Consider the following 27,149-nt stretch of genomic DNA (forward strand, 5'->3'; position numbering starts at 1 on the left):
AGCCTCTTGCCTGAGCTAAGACTCAGTGGTTCAGAAATCTGCAAGTGTTATGTCCTCAGCCACCATTAGAGGGAGACAGCACCACAATTACAACTGCAAGGACTATCCCACCTTCAAATGTTTAACAAACCAAATTATAAAGATTTATGGCCTTGCTGCTGTAAATACATAAATTATGCATAAGGCTTTTTCCAGCTAGGATAAAGGTGTAAAACTGAAATTTTTAGGCAAAGCTGCTTTTAAGATAAGTGAATAAAAAAAAAAAAGTAAAAATTTTCAAAAAGTGAAAAGATGTTTCTCAACCATAATGAGAAAATGAATTATCTGACCACAACCCACCCACCCCCAAAATTTACCTAGAACACAGGATTAAGGGAAAAAAATCAGGACAAGTGTTTTGCAAAAGTCGGGTGGGAAGGTAGCAGGGCTCATAGAATGGAAACTGGTTTCTATTCTTAATTATGAAGCAATTACAACTCCACAATGTGTGAATTCTAGAAATAATGGTAATGAGCCAAAATTTTGCCACCAAAACTCACATAGATCACCTGTTGTGTGTGGAAGAGGTGTCACTTTTGGGGGGTGGGGGGAGGTAGGGGGGAGTCTCCTCTGCAGTATCCTCTTTGTCCATTCCTTTTCAAGCTCTCCTAGTATTTTATAAAATGAGTGAAAAAAATATATTGGTAGAAAAACAAAATGGAAGAGTCTGGATATGGTAGTAGGGGAGTGGATTGGGGAGGAATGGGCTAAGTGGATTTTAGGGCTCTGTGGGATAGAAAGAGAAAGGGCAATTTGAAAAGGGGAAGTGAGAAAAGATTATTAGAATTAAGAAGATCGTGCTCTCGCTTCACACTAGTCCACTCACCCATTTTCTCCAAACCTCTCCCCTCATTTCCACACATTTTGAATCCAAACCAATTTATTCTCTCTCCTCCCACCACTTTTTGCTTGTCAAGTAGGGACATTACAACCATATTGTACATAACTGATGTCAGAGAAAGGGTTAAGGTGGCTTTTTTTTTTGAATGTGTAGGGAGAATTGTCTACTGTCTTAACTGTTGGGTTTCATGCACAATTTTCTCCTATTTGAAACTTATTAACTATTGCTCTTCATACTAAATTACGTATCTTCATTTCTCCTGGGAGGTTACTAGCATGTTTTTCTCAGGGTTGGACCTGCTTCTATTGCAACAACATGAAAGAAATGAATGTCCTCCTGTAACATACAGTCCAATAAAATATGCAGAATATTTTTAGTCTTTATTATAAAATATCAAAAGTATAAAACTGTACAAAATACAAAGGCAGAATGTGGCAGTGCTTTTTTTAGCTGTCAAAGTCGTAACTGCTTCCTGTTGCAGGTCAAGTGTTTCATATACCGTTTGATTTCACTGTATCTGTATGAAAGTCTGACTGCTCTTATCTAGCACTGAAAGGAAGTTTAAATGGAAGTACAAGTACTGTACCAACTCGGCCATTAAAAGAGGGACTCAAAGTTAATAACGTAGTTTCAAAGCTTTCTTCCCTAATAAGTGTTCTTCAAGGTGAACTCCCTACTGATTAAGTTTCTGCACTTTCTGTAAAGCTGCTGCTTTGGGGGGGTGGGGGGGTCCCCACTTGCTTTACCTTAGAAATGTCAAATCTTACCTTCCTTGTTTTTATTAGATTACTGTATATGGCCTATGAGCTCTAATTCCCTAAATGAAGTGATAAGGATGGTGAATAGAGCTTTCCTCCCAGGTAACCTGCAAAAGATTTGAAAAATTGGGCCTGTGTCTTTTTGCTGCTTTAACTTTTATAAAAACAGAAGGGATTAAAAAACAAACATTCTGCTTGTGTTTTACCTTAGAAATACCAAGAATCTCAGGTCTGCTAGTTTTGCAGAAGGAGTTGCAGGTAGTATCGGTGATGTTTACTGGGAGAAGAGCACCTTAACAGAAGGGATGAAGGTTGAGTCTTTTAACAAAGGCTTCTTCTAATTGAATTTAAATAAATAAATATTAACTTTCAATAGTTTCAATCTCTTCTCTCAATTTTCTAGCTTCTGCAGATCCTGAATTTCTCAGACAAAGCAAGGGGATTAAAAAAAACAAAACTCTTCAGACTCCCTCTAAATATAAAAGGGCACAAGCCCAATATTTTTCCTTTACCAATCACTTTTCAAACAGGTGATAAGAGTATTTCCTGTTATCTCAAAGTCCCTTCTTTCTTCTCCCCTTACAGGTGCTTAGTTTTTACTACTTTGGTACTTGCTTAGCCACCCTGGAAAATGCAGTGATGACAAAAGCTGCATTTCTAGGATATCAAACTAGCAAAGAAGTTTGAAAATCTTTCAGGCCATTATGTATCAAGGTAAAATCCAGGCCTCTACCACAAGTAGGGCATGGAAAAGGTAATGTTCTGGCCACAAATACTTGCTACTCAGCACAGGTTACGAGGAGTTCTCCTAAATTCATCTCTTCTGAAATTATTTGAATAGTTTTTGCCTGTCACAGACTGATTAAATGTTTCCCAACAGTAAACTAAGTGCTTTTAAAAAATTGTTCAAGAACATGTACTGGGACCCTTAACTTTCCAAAAATTGAAGTTTCAGCAGATCCCATTACCATTTCTCCTGATAAGGAAGAGAGAGCCATTTCCACAATTATTTTTTATCAAAAAAAATCAAAAGCACCATAACAATTCCTTCCCTTAAAGCTGTGATGCCTTGTCAATTTCCAGCATTTTCAAATTGTGGCTAAATATGAAACAGTAACTGAAAAGACATTGCTTGGATTGTAGTTTACAGTTTCCCCCACCAACAGGCTAATGCTGTCCATTTGTATAAGATATTTCTCCATGTCTCAAATCCTGTAGTAATCCTGAGGTCTTTACTTCATTGCCTTGCACAGTCTTACAGCTTCATGGTTTATTGTGGACTATATGCTCCTGAAGCTAGTAGCAAGTTTCTGCGGGTAAAATGGATGTGTATGACTGGGGTTGATTTGGTCATGTATGTACCCAACAGCAAGTCCTGTGAGTTTTCAGGCAGGTTTATATGTCCAGTGGCTGTAGTAAAATCATCAGTTTCTAAGTCTTCAAATACTTTCACAGCATCCCACAGCCGGACTGTGTTATCCATTGAACCTAGGAAGAAAGTGGGGAGTTAGAAAAAACTTTGAATTGTATCAGTGCATAATTTAAAAGCAATACTTAAAGACTAAAAGTCAGCAATATTCTCTAGTATGTAATTACCAAAGCCATAGTTGCACAGATTGAATTGTAATGAAGTTATGGTGAAACAGCTGCAAGAAGAAAAGGAGTACGTGTGGCACCTTAGAGACTAACAAATTTATTTGAGCATAAGCTTTCGTGAGCTACAGCTCACTTCATCGGATGCATTCAGTGGAAAACACAGTGGGGAGATTTATATACACAAAGAACATGAAACAATGGGTGTTATCATACACACTGTAAGGAGAGTAATCACTTAAGATGTCGCAATATTACAACAAAAAGACTTCAAAAACAGACTCCAACGAGAGACTGCTGAATTGGAATTAATTTGCAAACTGGATACAATTAACTTAGGTTTGAATAGAGACTGGGAGTGGTTGGGTCATTACACAAAGAAACTATTTCCCCATGTTTATTCCCCCCCCCCCCCCACGTTCTTGTCAACTGCTGCAAATGGCCCACCTTGATTATCACTACAAAAGGTTTTCTTCCCTCCCACCCCCGCACTCTCATGCTGGCATTAGCTCATCTTAAGTGATCACTCTCCTTACAGTGTGTATAACACCCATTGTTTCATGTTCTCTGTGTTATATAAATCTCCGCACTGTATTTTCCACTGAATGCATCTGATGAAGTGAGCTGTAGCTCACGAAAGATTATGCTCAAATAAATTTGTTAGTCTCTAAGGTGCCACAAGTACTCCTTTTCTTTTTGCGAATACAGACTAACACAGCTGCTACTCTGAAATCAGAGCTGCAAGGTACAGTAATAAAATTAGAGCTAGTAAGATTATAAGATTCACCTTGTTCCTGCCATTGCAGGATTGTTCATAACATTCAAAATGTAAGGCCCAATGTTGCAAACAAATTGACTTCAATAGGACTACTCACAATAGTAAAGTTTAGCACGTGCATAAGTATTTGCAAGATGGTGTCTTAACAGTCCGACACAAGCTTTCTGAGGGTAAAGCAGAAGGAACTACTTATCTTCAGATCTAGTTTTGGATGACTTTACAAATAGACTCTAGAGTGAGTTTCTTACTAGAGTCAAACTGGTAATACATTTCTAACTAATACAATTGTTTTCTGTATTTTTATCATATATAATTATTAGATCTAAAGAACTATGTTAAAAAGAACATTGTAATCTTAATGTTAAGTACTCAAATCCTATCCTCTCACCCTCCATGGACTTCTGGAGGGAGTGTGGACTAGAGAGCTCCTGCCCCTCTCCCCAACCCCTCTACCCCGATCCCAATTCCAACCTCCCCCTACTCCCCAAACTCCAGTTCCTTTTCCCCTGTACTGCATCTTTTCCCCACCATCCCATTCCTCACCCTTGGTACCTGGCACCACAGTAACCTCCTGCAGTTGTGAGGAGCAATTGCAGGAAAAGTCCTGCTCAGCCCCTGCAGCCCCAGGATGGAGCATGCTCAGTTGCCATGGCATATGCAGTCTGGTTGGCACACAGAAGCTGTGGCGGATGGAACATGCTCAGTGCAGAGGGAATCTTTGGAGAATAATGCTCCCAAGCCTTTAAACACACATCTACTGAGCATGTACGAACTGAGATTTTACAGAGGCTTATAGCTTGGCAAAATTAGGTCGAATTTTCACAGGGATGGCAAAAGGCTCCGAGCTGCAGTAAGGAATCATACTTAGCTGCCTTACAAAGTTACTGATACTAAATTGTTAACTTCATAACTGCAAAGTATTGGTCAGTAAGCGGTAGTTTGATCCTTCACAATGAGGACATCAGTCACACAAAAACATCATCATTCTAGTTCAGACTACTTTTTTCCAAATGAACAAAAGCCCGAGCTACATACCTGATGCTAAAATTTCCCCATCTCTACTGAATCTGAGTGCATAGACTGTATCAGCGTGCCCTTTCAACTCTCCCACCATCAAACCATGGCCAATATCCCACAGAAGCACTCTTCCATCTGTTGCTCCAGTAGCCAGGAATCGTCCATTAGGAGAAAATGCCAATGAATGAATTGGTCCCTGTAACAGCAAAATCCAGTTGGAGAGTCAAAAATTAGTTAGACAAATCTACTTGCATTCAAGAGAGTCAAGCTGTATTCATTTCAAACCTTAGGCCCCAAAATTAAACATAAGTGTTTAACATACAGTCACTGAGCCATTGGTCCTCTTTCTTTACAGCAGTCCTATTTAAATGGCTTGGAATCTGCCTACTTAAGAGACTGCCTCTCTTCTTGCGCCACATTACCATAATTGTGATCAGCAAAGGCAATTAAGCCGGATCCCACTTTACTTAAAAGTAGAGTGTTCTTTTAAAAAGGAGGCCTAAGCTTTGAAACCTACTCCCCAGTTGATCCAAAATAGTCTGAAATTTGTTAATCTTCACAGTGTACTATTTACTTGTGCTGAATGGGAACAGATGTTTGTGAAGGAGGGGAGTTTTATTTGTTGGGGGGGGAGGGAGTTAGTCAAAGTATCTAGAGTAACAGAGACATATTTTTGTATATTTTATTAGAAATGTAAATGTAATATACCAACAGGGCACTGACCATGTACTGTTAGTGAAGCACTTTCATCTTGCCTTTGACACTCCTTTACCTTATGTCCAGTGAAGATTCTTACACAGTTCCCGTTCAGAACATCCCAGAGTCGTACAGTCCTGTCTGCTGAGCCCGTGGCAATATAGTTGGAGTTGGGGTGAAACCGGGTACATGTGACGTCAGCAAGATGGCCAGCAAATATCCGTAAAGGCTGATAGTGATCCGTAGCCCACAGGCTTAACAGAAGAGAATAGTTTATAAGACTAAAGAAAAAATGAGACTAGTGAAGCTTGAAATCTTGTATGTGGCGAGGGAGATATGTGCTTATTATGCAGGTGTCTCCAGTTGACCCATTTATGGAGTTAGCAAAAGAGAAGATAATCCTTCTCCAAAACAAAGCAAAAAGAAGTGCTCCACCTGTGGCCATCAAAAAAGCAAGTGAAGAGATGCAATAGTTTCCCCAAAATGAAGGGGCAGGGATGTGCATTTTCCTCTCTTAACCAGATGGTTGGAGAAAAGGGAACATTATCTCTTTAGGGATGCCCCAGCTAATGCTGGCTGTATAAAAAAGTGAAAAAGTAAGCACTTTAATTTTTACACAAAGTGTGATGAAACTCATTCCCAGTAATTGGATGCAGATAAGAAATACCAATTACCAGCATCAAGGGGTTACTTAAAAGTTGTGTATGGGGGTGGAGGGAATTTGTATGCAGGGATTTGTATTACTATAAAATCCAAACTGAAAGCCCATCCAGGCAGGGGCACTGGAGCCAGGGGGCCATGACCCCATCACTCTTCAAAGCATAGCCCTCCCATTTTTTACTTGCGGTAAGAGAGAGCAACTGGGGACGGGGGTGAAAAGGAGGCGGAGAGGAGTGAGTAGGGAGCGGGGTCTTGCAGGGAAGAAGCAGCATAGGAGCAGGGCCTTGGGGAGAACAGGTGGCAACAGGGGACGGGGCCACAATTTAGGCACCAGTGAGAGCCCCCACCACACACACACTTTTAGCTTGCTTCTGCAGCTCTTGCATTCTGGTTCTTACCGAGCCACTCTGTCATGTCCACCTGATACAAAGTAATATCCATAGGGAGAGAACTGTGTATCCCACACTGGATAGTTGTGTCCTTTATATCCCACGAGGCAAGTGAACGTTTGAAGGCTCCACAATCTGACAGTGCCATCCTCTGAACAGGACAAGAGGTAGTTCCTGTTACAGAGCAGAAGAGGAGAAATACAATGTATGGAACTTTGTCAGAATATTGGGCCTATACTGCACAAATAGTGTAAGACTACTCGTGTGTCTGTGATAAGTGTACCACCCATTGACTAGCTGTTGTGTGGCATTTGCTGAAGAATCTGAGCCCTCATTGGATTCAGAGACAACTGATACACAGTGAGTTCTACTGGGACACTGCATGCAAAGAAAGGGACAATTAATTGTTGATTCTGTTAAATACTGTAAGACAAGTCTATGAGAAAGTGAGCATGTCTTTATTAGGGATCCTAGATATCAGTTTGAACCAAAAAACTGCTGATAAACCACTTATAATTGGTCAAAAATCAGTTTTAAAAATACAACCCTGAACAAAATGACAACATTCCCTTACAGCAGGGGTGGCCAACCTGAGCCTGAGAAGGAGCCAGAATTTACCAATGTACATTGCCAAAGAGCCACAGTAATACGTCAGCAGCCCCACATCAGCTCCCCCCACCCCCCCGCTTCCAGCGCCTCCCACCCACCAGCAGCCCCTCCGATCAATGCCTCCTCCTCCCTCCCCACACCTCCCGATCAACTGTTTTGTGGCTTGCAGGAGGCTGGGGGGGGGGGGGGGGGGGGAGGAGCGAGGTCATGGCAGGTTCAGGGGAGGGCGCGGGAAGGAGTGGAGTGGGGGCAGGGCCTGTGGCAGAGCCAGGGGTTGAGCAGTGAGCAACCCCCGGCCCACTGGAAAGTTGGCACCTGTAGCTCGAGCCCCGGAGTCGGTGCCTGTACAAGGAGCCGCAGATTAACTTCTGAAGAGCCGCATGTGGCTGCGGAGCCACAAGTTGGCCACCCCTGTCTTATAGGGTCTTTCATTAGAATTCACATCACATTCAGGCAGCGGCAGCATGCGGAGCTAGGAGCTGACGGACGGACATGTTGCCTTCCGGGAGCCCCACCAAGGTAAGTGCTGCCTATCCTGTGCCCCAACCCCCAATCCACCACCGAAACTCCTCCTGCTGGGGGGAGGTGGGTGGGAAGGGTGGGTGTTAGCACACAGGGGCAGTGGCTGAGACTGCCCTCAGCAGTGGCTGGTGCGACTGGCCCAGGGGCTGCCTGAGCTCCTCCGGCAGCCCCGGAGCCAGCCACACCAGCCGCCGCAGAAGTCACAGAATCCGTGACAATCTCGCAGCCTTAGTTATAGGCTATAGCATTTCCACTTCATACTCTGTGGTTTGCTTCTTGGCCAGGCTGCTTACCATGTTGCTGCTATGCATTTCAGTGTGTGTTTACATAACAAAAAGAGACTAAATGAGTGCTTTAAACCTGTTTCTGATAAACCACCACAGCAATCTTTATAATTGCACACTTTTAAAAATGCCTTCTATGCGAGACTACCTACTGCCATGCATTCCCATAACTAAAATAAATGCTGCCATAACATTTCTCCTCTTTACTATTTACATATTCAGCTAAGACAACTTAAGGTCATCTTTCAGATAAGATTGTATAATTAGCTATCACAAGTCCTGAACCTGTAAGGTGCTGAGCACCCTCAACTCCCACTGACTTCAAGGGGAGTTAAAAATGCTCAGCACCCTGCAGCAGATGCATTGACTCTCATAAGATCAGACCTTCACACTCACATGCAATGGTACCATTATTAACTGCTTGTGCAAGTATGGTCCCGACTTAGAGAAAAAGCTGCATTCGGTACATGTTTATAGCAACTACCATTTCATTAGCACTTAAAAACTATCGTTCTAGGGAATTTTTAAAACTTATTTTTACCTATCAGGACTGAAGCTGGTACCATAGACAGGTCCACTGTGACCATATAAAATCTTCAACTCGCTTGCTGTTTTCTCATCCATGATCCTCTCCAAGACATCATCTGATTCTTTGTCTATGAGACTGAGATCTGTAAAATGTCAGAGGTTCCCATTTACAACACACATGTATAATTAATCTACGCTGGCTGTCAACAGTTGAGCATGCTTACATTTATACAAAAATAAATGTATGATTTAAGCACAATATATTATCCTTTTTGGTGTTCATTGCAAGTATGAAGTGGACAAAATATCCTTCTTAATATTTACATAAACAACTAATATTCAACACCAGCTACAAAACAGCAAGGATATTTAAGTTAGAGTCTAAAACCTACAGGCTACTCTAAGTTACATAGCGCACCAACACAGGCAATTTCTTGAGGACTGTTGTGTGTATGTATACAAGTGTGTGAAGGAAACAGTGATTAAAATGATTCAAGTGAGAACCTTTAAGGTTACAGCTTTGAAGGATCTGAAGAAGGACCATAGGTCCTTCACCTCTGAATTTGTGATATGCTACCCTATATAACAGTTGAAAAAAAATGTGGTAGATGTACATTCATGTTCAGAACCTGACCATGCAAATATATTTTTGGATGGGGGTATTATACTATAAGCACACATTTTCAGAAGACATTTTAGAATTGTTTGGAGCCTTATTTCCAGATAACAATTCTGTTTTGTACACTTCACCAAGAGCATCTAAAATTAGCTTAATCCTCAGAAAAGCCATTCTGATCTATCCACAATTCAGTCTCTAATTATCTTGAAAGACTGATATCCTGTCTAAGAGTCCAGATTTCTACATCTCTCCCTAAAAAGCTTTAAACTACTTGCCACACACCCATGTTTTTAGATTTCAATAACCTTTTATTGACAGCTACACAAGTCTATAAGTTACCAACTGAGACCTCAGTCTTCCATCACTTAAGCAACATGGATAAGAAATCTTCCTTTGGTTCTCTGTGCCTCTATAAAACTATCAACACCGCAATCTGACCAGATCAAGCCTTCTGGAAAACACAGAATCTGATTGTTCATAGTAGTTACAAGTTATCCAAATTTAGTGTACGATTCATATAAATGTAGAGCTGGAAGAGACCTCACAAAGTCATCTAATCCATCCCCACACTCTAAATCAGGATTAAGTATACCTGACTGGTGTTTGACTAACCTGTTCTTAAAAGCCTCCAAATGACAGGGACCCCACAACCTCCCTACATAACCAGTTCCAGTGCTTAACTATCCCTATAGTTAGGAAAAACTTTAATATCTAACTTACGTCTCCCTTACTGCAAATTAAGCCAATTATTTCTTGTCCTAACCTGCGTGTATATGGAGAATAATTGATCACTGTCCTCTTTATAATAACCTTTTATGTATCTGAAGCCTATCATGTCCTTTCCCGTCACCTTTTCTCTAAACTAAACACACAATTCTTTCAACCTTTCTTCATCAGTCAGGTTTTCTAACCCTCTTATTTTCGTTGCTCTCTTCTGGACTATCTCCAATTTGTTCATATCTTTCTTAGGTGTGTAGTATATAATATGTGGAATGTATATTTTAGATGTTGACACACGTGAAAATATGCCTGCTTGTCTAGCAAGGTAAGAGAACAGCCAAGTAAAAAGCTGAGCGAGCAACCTGATCAGGTAAACAACTGAATTAGCAAACTAATCTTAGTGCTAGGCAGCAAAAGTGTTTATATAATATATAATGAATAACTTTGTAACAATGTATTTAAGGTGAGCACCTGAATGTGGGTGTGTGCTTGCATTTAACCCTATGCTGTGCCCAGTTTCAATGGACCGATCACTCACTGAAGCAGCAAATAAACGACATACTTCTTCAGCTCAAGAGTCTGTCTGTGAACCTGTGCATTCCGGGTAGCGGAGAAAGAACTGGTCAACAAGGTGGTACCTAAAACTGGCCACAATACTCCAGCTGAAGCCTCACCAGTGCCAAGTAGAGTTGAACAATTACCTCCCATGCCTTACCCACCACACTTGTTAAAACATCCCAAAATGACAATTGTCTTTTTTGCAGCAGCATGACATTGTTGAGTCATATTCAATTTGTGGTTCACTATAACCTCTAGATCCCTTTCTGCAGTTCCATTGTCTAGTCAGTTATTCCCCATTTTGCATGTGTGCAGCTAATTTTTCCTTCTTAAGTGTAGTACTTTGCATGTCTTTATTGAATTTCATCTTTTAATTTCAGACCAATTCTCCAAGATCATTTTGAATTCTAATCCTCTCCTCCAAAGTGCTTGCATTTACTAACAAAAAGGCAGAAATAAAGGGGAATGGAAACCACTGGTTGAACCCCCTTAAAGATTATTCAAACTTTTTCCACCGGGTGGAACATATGAGTGCTGCCTCTGCCAGGAGACCCTGTGAAAGCGACTCTGACACAGGGCTGAGCACTATGGAATAACTCCTTGCCACAAACATTGGCTTGCATGGGGAGGAAGAATTAGGGTCGGTTTGGTATCATCTGCAAATTTTACATCTGTATTCTACTCCACCCTCCAAGTCGTTAATGAAAAAAAATCAGGGTTGTCAAACAATTTAGAAAATTAATCGCGAGATTAAAAAAATTATTCACGATTAATCAAAGTTTTAATCGCACTGTTAAATAATATTAGAATACCATTTATTTTGGTGGGGGAGTTTTCTATATTTTCAAATATAGGCTTAGGGCTGGGGGTGCGTGAGGCTCCAGCCCTCTGCCCCCGGAGCTGTATGCCAGGGCTGCTTCAGCACCCCACTGCCGATGCCTCCCACCCCCCCCCAGGTTTAACAATTAACACGTTAAAAATATTAACGCACTAATTTTGCTGTCAGTTAATCACAGGCATTAATTGCGATTGACAGACCTAGAAAATATTGACTAGTACTGGACCCATGACAGACCCTTGTGGACCTTACTTGATATGTCCTCTCAATTTAACAGTGAACCACTGATAACTACTCTGAGTACTGTTTTTCAGCCACTTGTGTACTCACTTTGCAGTAATTTCATCTAGACCATATTTCCTTAGATTGCTTATGAAAAGGTCTTGTGGGACTGTCAAAAGCTTTATTAAACTCAAGCTCTCTCATGTCTACTGCCTTCCTCATCCACTAGACTGGTAAACCTAGTAAAGGAAGACTTTAGGCTGGTTTGGCATGATTTGTTCTTGAAAAAGCCATGTTGGCTTTTACTTATCACCTTATTATTCAGCAAGGTATGAAAGCATGTGCTTAAGTATCCTACTGAATCAGGGCCATAAACGAAGCTATATTCCCTCCTCTCAGCTTCCAAGTGCATCTTATCTACTCTGTGTACACTAGTTCTGTGTAAACTCTTTGGGAAAGAAGTGTCTGGATTTTGTGTCTTGTATATATCAAGCACAGTCTGCATTTAAATAATATATACACACACGTTATCCTCTTTAAAAGCTGAAGTCAACCTGACCACTTCCAACAATTTAAGAAAGCTATTGTGATATTAGCATTTCTCTCTGCACAAAACTGACATAAAACTATCAGAATTAATACTTAAGATAAACATATCTTATTGTCTTCATTACCTGCTGCTGATTTCACGCTGCGTAGCTTTTTTGGTGTCACAGACCATACTCTTACAGTGGAGTCAGCAAAGCCTCCTACAATCATGCTAGAGTCATCAGTGACATCCACTGCAGTAAGACCCTGTACACAAAACAGTCACTTTATTTTAAGTTTTGATGGGGAGAGGAGACGTATAACAAAGTTCAAGCACTAGACAATCCTGCCATTAATATTAAGAGTATAAACTACCTTAGTTCTGCATAAGCTATGGGAATTATTCCAAGACAGACTGGACAAAAATACATGTATATGAAACAATAACTACAGCTAATATTGTTAGGCCATTTAAAATAAAGATATTTTATAAAAAGACCCATTTAATAAGCCACAGCAATGTTGTTCCCCAGCACTATAGTATACAGTGTATGCAGAATTCATGATCACTCACTGTTGTAAGAAAACCCCACACCCCACCTAAAAAGTGAAAGGGAAGAGAGAAGGAATGCAGAAATGCCTAACCAAAAGGAGTGCAGTATTAAGATAGTCTAAAGAAACCTTTAAACAGAGCTTCCCTTTTCATAGCGTTTTAAGTCTAAAACTTTCAATTGCATTACACTTTATTGAAAAAAGAAAAGCAGTACTTGTGGCACCTCAGAGACTAACACGGCTGCTACTCTGAAATCTGTCATTATGCAAGGCCCTGAATTTAGCCATATGGAGTGGAAATTTTTTTAAATTTGTTAGTCTCTAAGGTACCACAAGTCCTCCTTTTCTTTTTGCGAATACAGACTAACACGGCTGCTACTCTGAAAACTGACTTTATTGAAAATTAGCTACAAAATTCCTTGTTTCAACTAGTAATTTTCTGCTATAACATGAGCACATTTCCCCTCAGTAATTCTGATCAAATCTATTCAAAAGACTTCTCAGCAAGGTCAGTGTAAGATATACAAGTTTGCCCCAGGCATGTAAGTGCTTCAAGTTTATGGTCTCAATATTAACTGAGAAGAATCTTTACCAGACAGCAAAGTAACTACTTAATATTTGATTCAGCCACAGTATCAAACTCTGGGTCTGAATTCTCTCTGCAGAACCACATTATGGCTTCCTTTTTCCTTACCTCAGATATTTTGTGGTTTCTGCCACCACTTTCCCCTCCCTTTTTCATACCACCCCAGTTACCCCTGCTGACCTGGTAGGCATTAAGGAATGTGTAGAAACAGATGGAAGGCAAACATTCCGGAGCAAGACGCACACGTTTTGTGGCTTCCTTCATATTCATTATTTTATCCAGCTTGTCAGAGTCTTTCAGTTCAGGAAGAGGAATTCTATAAGAAGAATGCATCTTATGAAGCAGAAATGCCTTAATATTGTGAATTAAATATGGTAGATGGAACCCTCCCCTCAAAGGACAGCAAAGCCCAGGCACCTCAGTGTCAGACTGGATGACAGGAGGAATTTAACAATAAAAAAGGAGGTCTGGAGAAACTAACTAATGAGAAAAGATTAAAAGAATTAAATACTTGTAATTTAAAGAGAACTATAAGATGGGGAGGTATCAGCTGGAAGAGACAGAGGAGAATAATCAATACACCCAGGTCTATCACAGGATAACTATGAGTCACCAATGTGATACAGACATGAAAAAGGCTAATGTAATTCTAGGATGCATCAGGTGAGGTATTGCCAGTAGGGATTGGAAAGCGTTACCATCGTAACACACGTCACTGATGAGACCTCATCTGGAATACTTTATACAGTTCTGGTCTCCCATGTTTAATAAAGATGAATTCAAAGTGGAACAGGTGCAGAGAAGGGCTACTAGGATGATCTGAGGAATGGAAAACCTACTTTACAAGAAGAAAGTTAACATCTTGGCTTGTTTAGCCTAACAAAGGGTGGGGGGGAGGGGCAGAAGATATGATTGCTCTTTATAAATACATCAGAGGAATAAACACCAGGGAGGGAGAGGAATTATTTAAGGTAAGGGCCATTGATGACACATGAACAAATGAATATAAACTGGCCATCAATAAATGTAGGTTTGAAATTAGACAGATTTCTAACTACGAGAGGAGTGAAGTTCTGGAACAGCCTTCCAACAGTAGTGGTGGTGGGGGGGAGAAACCTAACTTGTTTTAAGACTGAGCTTGATAAGTTTATGGAGGGTATGGTATGAAACTGCCTACAATGGCCTATGGCCCATCCCCAACTTCTATTAGCAAACATCTCCAATGCCAGGAGAGAGGCATGAGATGCGGCGGGCTCTGCGTTACTAGAGAATTCTTGCTCGTGTGTGTGGCTGGCAGGTCTCACCCACATGTTCAGGGTCTAACTGATCACCATATTTGGGGTTGGGAAGGAATTTTCCCCCAGGTAATTTTGGCAGAGACCCGGGGGATTTTCACCTACCTCTCAGTGTGGGACACTGGTCACTTGCTGATTTGAACTAGAGTAAATGGTGGATTCTCTGTAATTTGAAGTCTTTAACTCAAGATTTGAGGACTTCAGTAACTTAGCCAGATGTTATGGGCCTACTACAGTGGGTGGGTCAGGTTCTGTGGCCTGCAACATGCAGAAGGTCAGACTAGATGATCATGACAATCTATCAGTCTATGAGTAAGATGAGTAAAGTGAGGGAGGGGATCTGATAACTATGAATACTTGAAGGATCTAAACACGGAGGTTGAGATATTGCTTAGAGTGATCTGAAGAGGCTACTGCGTAACGGGATGAAGCTTTAATAAGGAAAATTTAGTAAGAAAGTCTAGAAAACTTTGCAATGGTGAGGTCTTTTGGGCTGTGGAATAAACCTCCCAAGGGAAATGATGGAAGCCTCATTGCTAGGCCCTAGACTGAACAAAGCACTAGAGACAGTATAGGAAGCAATTGAGAATTGGTAGGGAATAGACTAGATTTATCAGGTATTCATGCCAATTTCTAGGTTACCTGGTTTGTGGAGGAGCATTAGGGTCTTGCTTTTTACTTTTTGATCCCATGCTCTCTCTTTTAGGTTTTTTCTTCTTTGGTTTTCCTTCCTCATTCTCCCCCTCTTCATCTTCATCATCCAAAGGCACCTCAATCTCTGGTTCTTTTAATAAGCCAAAGAAAACCTGCAACCCAAGAGCTGAGTTACTCATGTAACAAAAAAAACCTTTGCATTATTTTTCTCAATGAAAAATAATCCTTAAATGGAACGAGCTTAAGTAGCAGCAAATTAACGAACAATATCTAGGCTCTTTGAATCTAAGGTATTAACAAGATGGAACTTCACTACCGGTTAGTCTAACCGGTTTGTGACACTGTACATGCTACGTTTCACTATCATACTACTGGGCAACTGATCCTGAGAGATGCTGAGCACCCTAAATTCCCTTTCATTACCTCTTTGCATTTCTCTGAAAGCAGAATATCTATAGTCTAGGTTACACTTAACACCCATATAGCTCTTGATATTTTCAAAACACTGTACAAACAATTAATCCTCACACTAACTACTGGTGGCAAGCATTATCTCCATTGTACAGGTGAGGAAGTTAAAAATCAAGTATTGCTTAAAGTATTTTTTCCACACAATGCAGTCAACCTGTGGAACTCCTTGTCAGATGATGTTGAAGGCCAAGACGATAACAGGGTTCAAAAAAGAACTAGATAAGTTCATGGAGGATAGGTCCATCAATGGCTATTAGCAGGCATGGGCAGGGATGGTGTCCCTAGCCTGTGTGCCAGAAGCTGGAAATGGGCGACAGGAGATGTATCACTTGATGATTACCTGTTCTGTTCATTCCCCCTGTGGCACCTGGCATTGGCCACTGTTGGAAGACAGGATACTGGGCTAGATGGACCTTTGGTCTGACCCAGTATGGCTGTTATATTCTTAAAGCCAGACATGTAACCAAAGGCAAAGCCAGTATAAGAATTCAGGAGCTAGCCCTGTGTTCAGTCCACTAAACAAGGTTGTCTCTTCCAGTGGTCTGATGAGAGACCAGCTACTAAAGGGTGATTATCAATCTCTTTCCCTCTGCTTCAAAGCTAAGTTCACCATCCTCTGCCATTACCATCCTGGATGTGCTGCCAAGACTCAGAATCCAAGAGTTCTATTTATATTAAGGCAATGGTTATATCACCTTCAAAATACTCTACATGCGGCAACTGATTATTAATAGGCATAACAGGATTTGCCTCATACCTTTGCTTTATTAGCCTCCCGTTTAGCCTCCCCTGCCAAGCTTCCCACCATAGCATCTATCTGTTGTTTACTGCGAGGCATTCCATCAAAGATATCAATGTACAGATGTTCCTGAACAATGTTCCAGATTTGATTGTTCTGTTTTTCCTGAAGGTGTCTCTTCAAGAGTTGATAAGAGTCACGAGAAATGCGCAGCACAAACTTGCTTGTTCGGAAATCCAGCATGGTCTCATTCCCTTTCATGTGCTCCTTTTTAGTTAAACTAGATAATACACGCAGGTCATCTTGGTAATAACACTCTTGATCCCCATGAAACCTATTAAAAAGAGACATTAAAACCATATGAAGGATGGTTTATTACAACAATACAATCTCCCAAATACCCACAAATTGTATACTGCTCAGTAGTACATCTTAATAGCAAGTAATAATATACCTCTATATAGCAACTCATCATTAAGCATCCCAAAGCACTTTACAAATATATAGGATAATTTCACAGCTGAAGTGAAATTACCTCTGGAATGGAATGTTGCAGCCTTTTATAGCACACAGTAACAGCACCCAGCAGTTCACAACAGGAAGTGAAGAATACATTTCTAACGAAACTGCAGTGAGAGTTTCAAATAGACAAAATGTTACCACCCAGGTCACTGGGACTAACACTACTACTCTGAGTAAAAGTGCTTTAGAGATCTTTAATGGCCACAAATGATCAGCATCTCTATTGTACGCTAAACAACTAATTGGTTGTATTTAAAGCAGATTCACATTTTCAATGTAGTTTTCATACCAGACTGCTAAATTTTAGAAAAATATGCACATTTTACATTTTCCAATTGCACATTTATCAAATCAACATGATTCAATGCCTACAAAGTTAACCTAAAGATACAGATTACTACTATGCTTTATATATTTACTGAGAGCACATTATAACATTTGCGGCTGGGAATACTGCAATTAAGTTTGCAAAGCAATTTTTATTGATAATTATTGGGAGTGGGGGGAAGAAGAATACCCCTTGGGCTGAAATATTTCAGGCTTGATCTAAAGCCAAAGATGAGTTATAGTGGAGTGGAGCAGGTAAGGGACAAATTCAATCATTTTTCAGACCTTAAAGAGAAATTTAAGAATTTTTGGAAACTTATAAAAACCATATTATTAAAATACCAAACTCTGCATGTGACTAGTTTTCAATGAGGAGTTGCTGTGTAATTTATCATTTGAAAAAATATTTATGTCATAGGTTAAGCAAATTATTTTTATATATATAAAACAAGACATCTGACTACATTTTAAGTCGCTTGCAACACTAGTTATATTAGTGCAAGTATTTATCATACATCCACTACTATAGCATCTGGACATGCTTTAGTCGAATGGTACCCAAAACAGGAAGCATATATTTTATGACCCTCCATCAGCAAACTCCCGGTTCCTGGAGAGGATGCATGACCACTGCTAGCCCACTATAAAGATGGTCCAAAAACTGTATAACTCTGTAGTGCAAAAGAGATGTTTTGTGCATCTATGCTGTATCTTGGATTAAAACATAAGGAGATGTACAACAGTTTGCAACATTACATAGTACCACAACTACAGATTCTTTTTTTCTCTTCAATTTCCTTTTCATCTTTAAAAAGATAAATTAAAAAACCTGTGCTAACAGATTTAACCACACAAAAGTGATGACATAAGAAAGGATGCAAACACATGAAGGTAAACACATTACTTTTCAAAGAAAGACTTTGCTTCATTCTCATGCTGGTTGTAGACCAATTCCAAATACATATGCACAAAGAGAGGATAAAACAACTGGGATAATTCAGCCCGATGACAGTCTAGGGCACACTCAATGAAGTGCTTCAGTCCACTGTAGTATTCCTCGTACAGCGCTGGGTCCCCCTGCTGTTTGTAGGCAGACAACACTGCACTCACATCTGGCTGGTCTTCTACAGGAACACCTCCTCCAACTGCAAAAGTGTCAAGATACACAAGAGAGTTTATGTCTGTATATATGAAAGAGAATGCATGCAAATATATGATGGCTGACGCTTGCCCTGTAATTGTAATGCACATTGAGAGCTCAGAATGAAATGGGTTGTGTAAGTACCGTATGCCCATTTACACATATTTTCCAGAAAACTGGTTATCAACGTTCAAGTCATGGGAGTTCACGAAGGCCTTGGCTACACTTGCGAGTTACAGCGCAATAAAGCAGCCCCGGGCGCCCTAGCTCACTCCCCGTCCACACCGGTAAGGCACGTAGAGCGCTCTGACTCCACGGCTACAGTGCTGCTAGTACTCCAACTCAGCGAGAGGAATAATGTTTGCTGCGCCCCTGCTGGAGCGCCACGGCGCCAGCGTGGACGCCCTGGTCCTATATTGCACTCGGATCGGCCTCCAGAAGTGTCCAGTGTCAGACCCGCCCTTTAAATTCTCTGGGAATTTTGAAAATCCCCTTCCTGTTCGCTCAGCCAGGCTTGGAGTGCTCTCAGTGAATCTTTCCAAGTAACCATGCCTCCACACACCAGGCGACCCCCAGTATGGCGCAATGGCGAGTTGCTGGACCTCATCAGTGTTTGGGGGGAGAAAGCTGTCCCGTCCCAGCTGTGCTCCAGCCGTAGGAATTATGATACCTTTAGGCAGGTATCAAGGGACATGATGGAAAGGGGCCATGAGCGGGACGCTCTGCAGTGCAGGGTTAAAGTGAAGGAGCTGTAGAGTGCCTACCACAAAGCCCTCAAGGCAAACTGCCGCTCCGGTGCTGCCCCCGCGACCTGCTGTTTCTATAAAGAGCTGGACACCATACTTGGGGGTGACCCCACCTCCACTCCGAGCACCACCATGGACACTTCAGAGCCCAGTGCAACAAGGCACGAGGAGGAGGAACAAAGCGGAAGCAAGGGTGCTGAGGCAGAGGAAGACACCCTGGAATCCCTAGATGCATGCGGCCAGGAGCTGTTCTCAAGCCAGGAGAAAGGTAGCCAGTCGCGGTGGCCGGTGCTTGGGGAAGAACAAACGCCAGAGGAGGTTCCTGGTAAGCGGCTTTTATTTTGGGAAGGAAGTTATTTGGTGCAGGCACTTGGGGCGAGGAGGGGTAGGGCTGCATGCATGCCTAGATGCGGAATCGGGCATTGATGTGCTCTCTCACATCGCAGTAATCGGCCACAGTGGGACGGGTAAATTATGCTATGGTGTAGACTGTGCTTGCCCTTAAGTACGTGGGACTCATTGCTCTGTCTGGTGTGAACAATGCTGTCTCCGTTAAGTGTTGCGTTTTGTCTTTACAGATGCAACCTTGAGATCTCAGCCGTCCATGTTATCACCGGCCAAAAGACTCCAAAGTATCAGAAAGAGGCCACGCAGAAGCAAGGAAGACATGTTGCATGAAGTAATGCAGCATCCAAGTAATGAAAATCAAAAAGTGCAGAGTGAAAGGAGTATCCGCCAGCAGAATGCAGATCACTGGCACCAAAGCAAGGAGTGGCTGATAAGCATCATGGAGCGCCAAGCGGACTCTATCCAGGCGCTCGTAGCCATGCAGGCGGAGCACTACCCCACCCCCAGCCCTTGTCCCAAAACTCTTTCCCTTGTGCCCCCATGTCACCTCCAACCCACTTTCCTCAACATCCAGGTTCTTACCGCCACCAGCTGCTTCCAACACCTGTAGCTTCACCACCCAGCCCTGAAAACTATGACCCTTACTCTCTGCACTCAACCCCCATCACCATGCAGTATAGCCATCCTGAAGTGCAGCACTTATTGCACAGCACTCCAGCCAGGACATACGCAAATCTGTGATTGTACCGTTCCCCATCCCACCCCCTTGCCCTTTCTGTTTCCCAAGCAGTTGTGTTTCTTTTCAATATATGGATTTTTTTGGCTTTGAAAACATTCTTTATTATTGCATAAAGTAAAAGATACCTTAGTCCAGGAAAGAAACAGGCACTGCAAGTCAGCATAGCACAAACAGATTCCTACCAACACTGAAACCTCTGCACTTCACTCCTGTGCAGGGCACCAGACATTACTGATGGCTTTCAGCCTCACATTGCTCCCTCAAGGCATCCCTAATCCTTGCAGCCCCATGCTGGGTCCCTCTAACAGGCCTGCTCTCTGGCTGTTCAAATTCAGCCTCCAGGTGTTGAACCTCCAAGTTCCATGCCTGAGTGAATCGTTCACCCTTCTCTTCACAAATGCTACGGAGGGTACAGCACGCGGATATAACCGTGAGGATGCTGTTATCATCCAGGTCCAGCTTCTCATACAGAGCGCGTCAGTGGCCCTTTAAACGGCCAAAAGCACACTCCACAGTCATTCTACACTGGCTCAGCCTGTTGTTGAACTGCTCCTTGCTGCTGTCAAGGCTCCCTGTGTAGGGTTTCATGAGCCACGGTATTAAAGGGTAAGCGGGGTCTCCAAGGATCACAATGGGCATTTCGACTTCCCCTACGGTGATCTTCTGGTCTGGGAAAAAAGTCCCAGCTTGCAGCTTCCTGAACAGGCCAGAGTTCCGAAAGATGCTTGCGTCATGCACCTTTCTGGGCCAGCCTGTGTTAATGTCTGTGAAACACCCACGGTGATCCACAAGTGCCTGGAGAACCATAGAGAAAAAGCCCTTCCGATTAACATACTCAGAGGCTAGGTGGGCTGGTGCCAGAATTGGAATATGCGTGCCACCTATTGCCCCTCCGCAGTTAGGGAAACCCATTTGTGCAAAGCCATCCACAATGTCCTGCACGTTACCCAGAGTCACGGTTCTTCTGAGCAGGATGCGATTAATGGCCCTGCAAAATTGCATCAACACGATTCCAACGGTCGACTTTCCCACTCCAAACTGGTTACCGACCAATCAGTAGCTGTCTGGAGTTGCCAGCTTCCAGATTGACTAGCCACCCGCTTCTCCACCGTCAGGGAAGCTCTCAATCTCGTGTCCTAGCGCCGCAGGGTGGGGGCGAGCTCCTCACAAAGTCCCATGAAAGTGGCTTTTCTCATCCAAGAGTTCTGCAGCCACTGCTCGTCATCCCAGACTTGCATGACGATGTGATCCCACCACTCAGTACTTGTTTCCCAAGCCCAAAAGCGGCATTCCACGGCGGCAAGCATGTCCATGAATGTCACAAGCAAACTCGTGTCGTATGCATTACTCGAGTGGATATCATCATCAGAGCCCTCACTGCCACTTTGGATCCTAAGGAATAGCTCGACTGCCAAATGTGACACGCTGGCGAGACTCGTCAGCATACTCCTCAGCAGTTTGGGCTCCATTCCCGCAGACTGAAAGAGAAGACAGGGCGCACAGTACAAAAAAAGTTGAAAGATGGCGCCAAATGCGGACAGAAGCGCAGGGAATGCTGGGATGCGAACCAATGCATCACGGAGTGTTGGGACAGGACCCAGAATGCCCTGCACCCTCTACCCCCTTCCCACAAGCCACAGCGTCAGAATGGTAAGAGGTGCTCTGTGGGATAGCTGCCCATAATGCATCGCTCCCAACGCTGCTGCAAGTGCCGCGAATGTGGCCACGCCAGTGCGCTGTCAGCGTGGACAGACTGCAGCACTTTCCCTACTGCGCTCTACGAAGGCGGGTTTAACTCACAGCGCTCTACATCTGCAAGTGTAGCATTGCCCTAAATTTAAATCTGAGATGGAAGATATCACATGAATTATAAACTCAATGTTCAATTCTTCCTATCAACTTCCGCTATATTTTTTGTGCTTCATCTGCTACCAGCTTCCATTTAAGTTAGTTTTTTTATAAACAACTTTAGGGCCTAATTCTACTAAAAATATGTTTCTATGGAAAAAACCATTAATAATAGAAAAATGTTTTCTTCAGTGGTGTTACTGAAATCATTTAGACAAGATAAAGTATTCTCCCTGTTTTGTAAAAGAAAAAACACTGCACAGCTAAAATCCTCTTTCCTTCATTGTGTGTGTCATACTATGTCCAATATTGCTGTGTACAGCTCCTCTTTCTACACTGGACCACCACTCAATCCAGAGTCCTGTTCAAGGTCTCTGTTGTGATAACCAAAGTCCTCCAGGAGATTGGCCAATGCTACCCAACAGATCTATTCTCCCTCCATATCCAGGACCTCCCATGACACCTGAAACCTTTCAGGGAATAGGGAGAGATTCATCGATGTAGGAGACCGAACTTTCACAGTACCAGGGCAATGGAACTCACTCCCACAAGAGCTGAATAGTGACTATAGATCTAACCACTTTCAGAAATAAACGTCAAACTAATGTCTCTGATTTAAGTTATTGAATAACTTAAGTCAATAAAAAATTAACTCAAGTTACAGCCAAATAAACTTAATCCACAATCTGAGCATCCACACACAGACATGCATCAAAATAACAATAGGTGAATTGCAACCAACCTAGATTTTGTTTCTAGTTACCATATACACAAGCTCTGGGAACAGGACAGTTCACGCAGGCCACTGAATAACCTTCTGTTAGCAATGACTTTTGTTCACTTACCAGTGACCACATACATCGTGCGTGACTACTTTTTAAACTCTACTGTTCAGGACAGTCATCCTATCAAAACATTTGCATCACTGCATCTTTTAAGTTCTTATCATCACAGTACCTGAACACCTTCAGACTGTAACATCACCACCACCACACAACCCATATGTTGGCGCTAAAAATCTCAGGGTGCTTTTAATATTCTGTAAAGCTAGCACACAAGAGCTCGGATAAGAAAATCAGCTTTATCCCATGAATATCTCGATAGATATGCCTAGAAGTAAAAGCACATAAAACCCACTCTGTCTATCAGGTACCCGTTTCTCACTAAAAACAATTAGAAGTCCTCGTGGCATCTTAGCGTCTCAAAGGTTTTGTCAGTCTCTAAGGTGCCACAAGGACTCCTCGTTGTTTTTGCCGATACAAACTAACAGGGCTGCCCCTCTGAAACCCGTTTCTCACTAGGAATTCTCCCCATTCCAGCCGCTGCGTCCCAATCCAGATGCCCCCTCTAACTGCAGAAGATGCCCTCACCCGTAGCAACCTGTCCAGGGCGATAAGGCAAACCGATGAGGGGTGACCCCTCCTGTACGTGGTACGCTCAAGGAGGGTGATGCCCCATCCTGGCAGCCCCATCTGAGGTTCCCTCGGTCACTCGCTCTTCACCCGCCTCCTCCTCCGGGGCTCTCACCTTTCCCTGGCGGTACCGCGACGACAGCGGCGGCGGCGCCGGGGGCTGCAGCGGCACCAACAGCGACGCTCCCTCCGGCCGCTCCAGAGGCGGCGGCGGCGACCCGGCTCAGCAGCGCCTCGCCCCCGGCAGCGTCTGTCTCCCCACCAGGGGTCCCCTGGGCGCCGGGTCCCGAGGGGCTGAGGGCAGCCGCGGCCACCTCCTCCCCCAGCAGCCGGGCCTCCCGGCGCAGGATGTCCTCGGACTCGTGGAGGTTGTTGCGGCGCAGGAACTGGAGCACGGCCAGGAGGGTCTGCCGGTCCGTGGGGGCGGGGGAGGCGGCCGGACCCGGGGGGGCCGGCTTGGGGGGAGCGGCCTCCCCTCCGCTCCCCGGGGTCCCCGCCGCCTCCCCCTCCACCGGCGCCGTGGTGGGGGGAGCGGCGGGCGAGGGAACCGGAGGGGGCTGCGGCGGGACACCCCCCTCCGGGTCCGGCTTCACCACCACTTCAGCCGGCTCCTCAGGTAGAGCCGCCATCTTGCGCAAGGTCCCCCCATGAACCGGCAGCGGGCCGCCGTCAAGCGCCGACGCGTTTGCGACACTGACGGCAAAAGGGCGGGAGCCCGGCGCCTTTTGCGACAGGTCGGGTATGGATTTACGGTAGCGGGGTGTCATGCTCTGCCAGTACTCTATAGGAAGAGATGTCCAGCGAGTCTTTCCTTGTCTTTAAGCCTGGATCCTGCCTATTGTTCCATGACAGCAGCCCCTTGCCCCTGTGGGGAGCCTGAATGACTTAATTTGACCAGCCTGAGAAACTTTCAGGATCAGGACCAAATCTGCACTGTCTTCCCAGATAGGGATTGGATTTTGTCTCCTCCCACTCCCATTTCTTTCATCTGTCACCATTATTGCTTGCGCTATATGTTAAGACGTGGCAGTGTCTGCCCCTCTGCTGGTGCTGCCCTTGGCTTTTAGACTGCCATCCCAAAGCTCTCCCTTTGAGTATCTCTCCCAGACCCGAAGAGCTCTGTGTACACTAGAAATCTTGTCTCTTTCACTAACAGCATTGGTCCAATAGAAGATATTATTACATCCCCAACCCTGTCTCTATTAATTTTAAGGGCAGTTAGTAAAATCCTCTCTGGAATGCAGGATTTTGTGACCCATGTGTTGCCAGGGGATATTTAATGCCCTTTAATGCCCACTTCGTAGCTTGACATTTAATTCTTGGCTAGGGAAAGATGGGTGTGCAGAAAGAGCGCAGCAATTTTGAAAACTACATTTCCCAGCATCCCTTGAGCGTTCATGGCGCATGTGCACAGTCGCAAGCTCATCGAGGCGAAGTACACTACGATTCCCGGCGTGCTTCTCCACGTTGTTAGCACGCATGCGCACTGCCTCACGCGCCGTCCCGGCGGAACGGCGAGCGCAGAAGAGGGGTTGAGAACTACATTTCCCGTCGTCCCTTCCGGCGCCGGGCTGCCGATCCCGCTGTAGTGCCCCCCCACCCCCCGCAGCCATGGACATGGAGGTGGATGTCGGCTCGGTGATCTCGGGCCTGTCCGGCGGGGATGGGGCGGGCCTAGGGCCGGGCGAGGAGGAGCTGGAGGTCGGGGGCGCCCCTGGCTGCTCTGGGGCCGGCTCCCTCCAGTTCGACTTCGAGAGGAGCCGCTCTGAATCCAGCGGGGAGGAAGAGGAGGAGGAGCTGGAGGAAGAGGAGCTGGAGGGGGGCCCCGGGGCCGGCTTCGGGGCCTGCCGAGAGGAGGAGGAGGGGGAGCTGGACTCGGACGCTGAGCGTGAGGTAATGGGGGGGCCACCAAACACCAAGGCCCGGGCTGGGCAGAGCGGGCGGGGAGGGTGGTCCAATCGCGCCTCGAGACAAAGCCCATGTGACCACCAACCTCTCCCAATAGAGACAGCAGCTCCCAGCATGCACCGCTCTGCCTGGAGAGCAGGGCCCCCGCTTCATGAGGGGATAGTCCCAGCATGCACCGCTCTGCCTGGAGAGCAGGGCCCCCGCTTCATGAGGGGATACTCCCAGCATGCACCGCTCTGCCTGGAGAGCAGGGCCCCCGCTTCGTGAGGGGATACTCCCAGCATGCACCGCTCTGCCTGGAGAGCAGGGCCCCCGCTTCATGAGGGGATACTCCCAGCATGCACCGCTCTGCCTGGAGAGCAGGGCCCCCGCTTCATGAGGGGATACTCCCAGCATGCACCGCTCTGCCTGGAGAGCAGGGCCCCCGCTTCATGAGGGGATACTCCCAGCATGCACCGCTCTGCCTGGAGAGCAGGGCCCCCGCTTCGTGAGGGGATACTCCCAGCATGCATTGTTCTGCCTGGAGAGCAGGGCCCCCGCTTCGTGAGGGGATACTCCCAGCATGCATTGTTCTGCCTGGAGAGCGATGCCCCCGCTTCATGAGGGGATACTCCCAGCATGCACCGCTCTGCCTGGAGAGCAGGGCCCCCGCTTCATGAGGGGATAGTCCCGGCATGCACCGCTCTGCCTGGAGAGCAGGGCCCCCGCTTCATGAGGGGATACTCCCAGCATGCACTGCTCTGCTTGGAGAGCAGGGCCCCCGCTTCATGAGGGGATAGTCCCGGCATGCACCGCTCTGCCTGGAGAGCAGGGCCCCCGCTTCATGAGGGGATACTCCCAGCATGCACTGCTCTGCTTGGAGAGCAGGGCCCCCGCTTCATGAGGGGATAGTCCCGGCATGCACCGCTCTGCCTGGAGAGCAGGGCCCCCGCTTCATGAGGGGATACTCCCAGCATGCACCGCCCTGCCTGGAGAGCAGGGCCCCCGCTTCGTGAGGGGATAGTCCCGGCATGCACCGCCCTGCCTGGAGAGCAGGGCCCCCGCTTCGTGAGGGGATAGTCCCGGCATGCACCGCCCTGCCTGGAGAGCAGGGCCCCCGCTTCGTGAGGGGATAGTCCCGGCATGCACCGCCCTGCCTGGAGAGCAGGGCCCCCGCTTCGTGAGGGGATAGTCCCGGCATGCACCGCCCTGCCTGGAGAGCAGGGCCCCCGCTTCGTGAGGGGATAGTCCCGGCATGCACCGCCCTGCCTGGAGAGCAGGGCCCCCGCTTCGTGAGGGGATAGTCCCGGCATGCACCGCCCTGCCTGGAGAGCAGGGCCCCCGCTTCGTGAGGGGATAGTCCCGGCATGCACCGCCCTGCCTGGAGAGCGATGCCCCTGCTTCATGAGGGGATACTCCCAGCATGCATTGCTCTGCCTGGAGAGCGATGCCCCCGCTTCATGAAGGGATAGTCCCGGCATGCACCGCTCTGCCAAGAGAGCGATGCCCCCGCTTCGTGAGGGGATAGTCCTGGCATACACCGCTCTGCCTGGAGAGCGATGCCCCCGCTTCATGAGGGGATAGTCCTGGCATGCATTGCTCTGCCTGGAGAGCGATGCCCCCGCTTCATGAGGGGATAGTCCCGGCATGCACCACTCTGCCTGGAGAGCGATGCCCCCGCTT

General features: G+C 45.2%; 2 protein-coding genes across 2 annotated transcripts in view; one reads left to right on the forward strand and one right to left on the reverse strand.

Annotated features, from left to right (window-relative positions):
• Window positions 1-1,243: 1,243 nt before the first annotated feature.
• On the reverse strand, window positions 1,244-24,250 carry TAF5 (TATA-box binding protein associated factor 5). The gene is made up of 11 exons (XM_048858852.2): window positions 23,695-24,250; window positions 18,250-18,490; window positions 16,515-16,830; window positions 15,275-15,438; window positions 13,518-13,653; window positions 12,346-12,466; window positions 8,728-8,857; window positions 6,781-6,945; window positions 5,799-5,976; window positions 5,045-5,222; window positions 1,244-3,126 (listed from the first exon to the last, which is right to left on the reverse strand). Exons 1-11 carry the CDS (start codon window positions 24,206-24,208, stop codon window positions 2,909-2,911), a joined length of 2,361 nt encoding a protein of 786 aa, XP_048714809.2. The 5' UTR covers window positions 24,209-24,250; the 3' UTR covers window positions 1,244-2,908.
• Window positions 24,251-25,074: 824 nt separating this feature from the next.
• PCGF6 (polycomb group ring finger 6) overlaps window positions 25,075-27,149 on the forward strand; it is a 47,482-nt gene continuing 45,407 nt past the window's right edge. The window contains exon 1 of the mRNA XM_075131094.1: window positions 25,075-25,472. Coding sequence (XP_074987195.1) covers window positions 25,191-25,472 — 282 coding nt within the window. The 5' untranslated portion in view covers window positions 25,075-25,190. The remainder of the gene's footprint in view (window positions 25,473-27,149) is intronic.

The sequence above is a fragment of the Caretta caretta genome, chromosome 7 (assembly GCF_965140235.1).
Source record: "Caretta caretta isolate rCarCar2 chromosome 7, rCarCar1.hap1, whole genome shotgun sequence".
NCBI lineage: Eukaryota > Metazoa > Chordata > Testudines > Cheloniidae > Caretta > Caretta caretta.

What these genes read in the sequence shown, in the direction of transcription:
- TAF5 (XM_048858852.2), bottom strand. Translation starts at nt 24,208, where the DNA reads ATGGCGGCTCTACCTGAGGAGCCGGCTGAAGTGGTGGTGAAGCCGGAC. An exon ending in CATTCCTTAATGCCTACCAG is followed by an intron (nt 12,467 to 13,517) that starts GTCAGCAGGGGT and finishes TTTTGTGTACAG; the next exon opens with GGTCTTACTGCAGTGGATGT. An exon ending in TGGGGAAATTTTAGCATCAG is followed by an intron (nt 3,127 to 5,044) that starts GTATGTAGCTCG and finishes CTTTCTTCCTAG; the next exon opens with GTTCAATGGATAACACAGTC.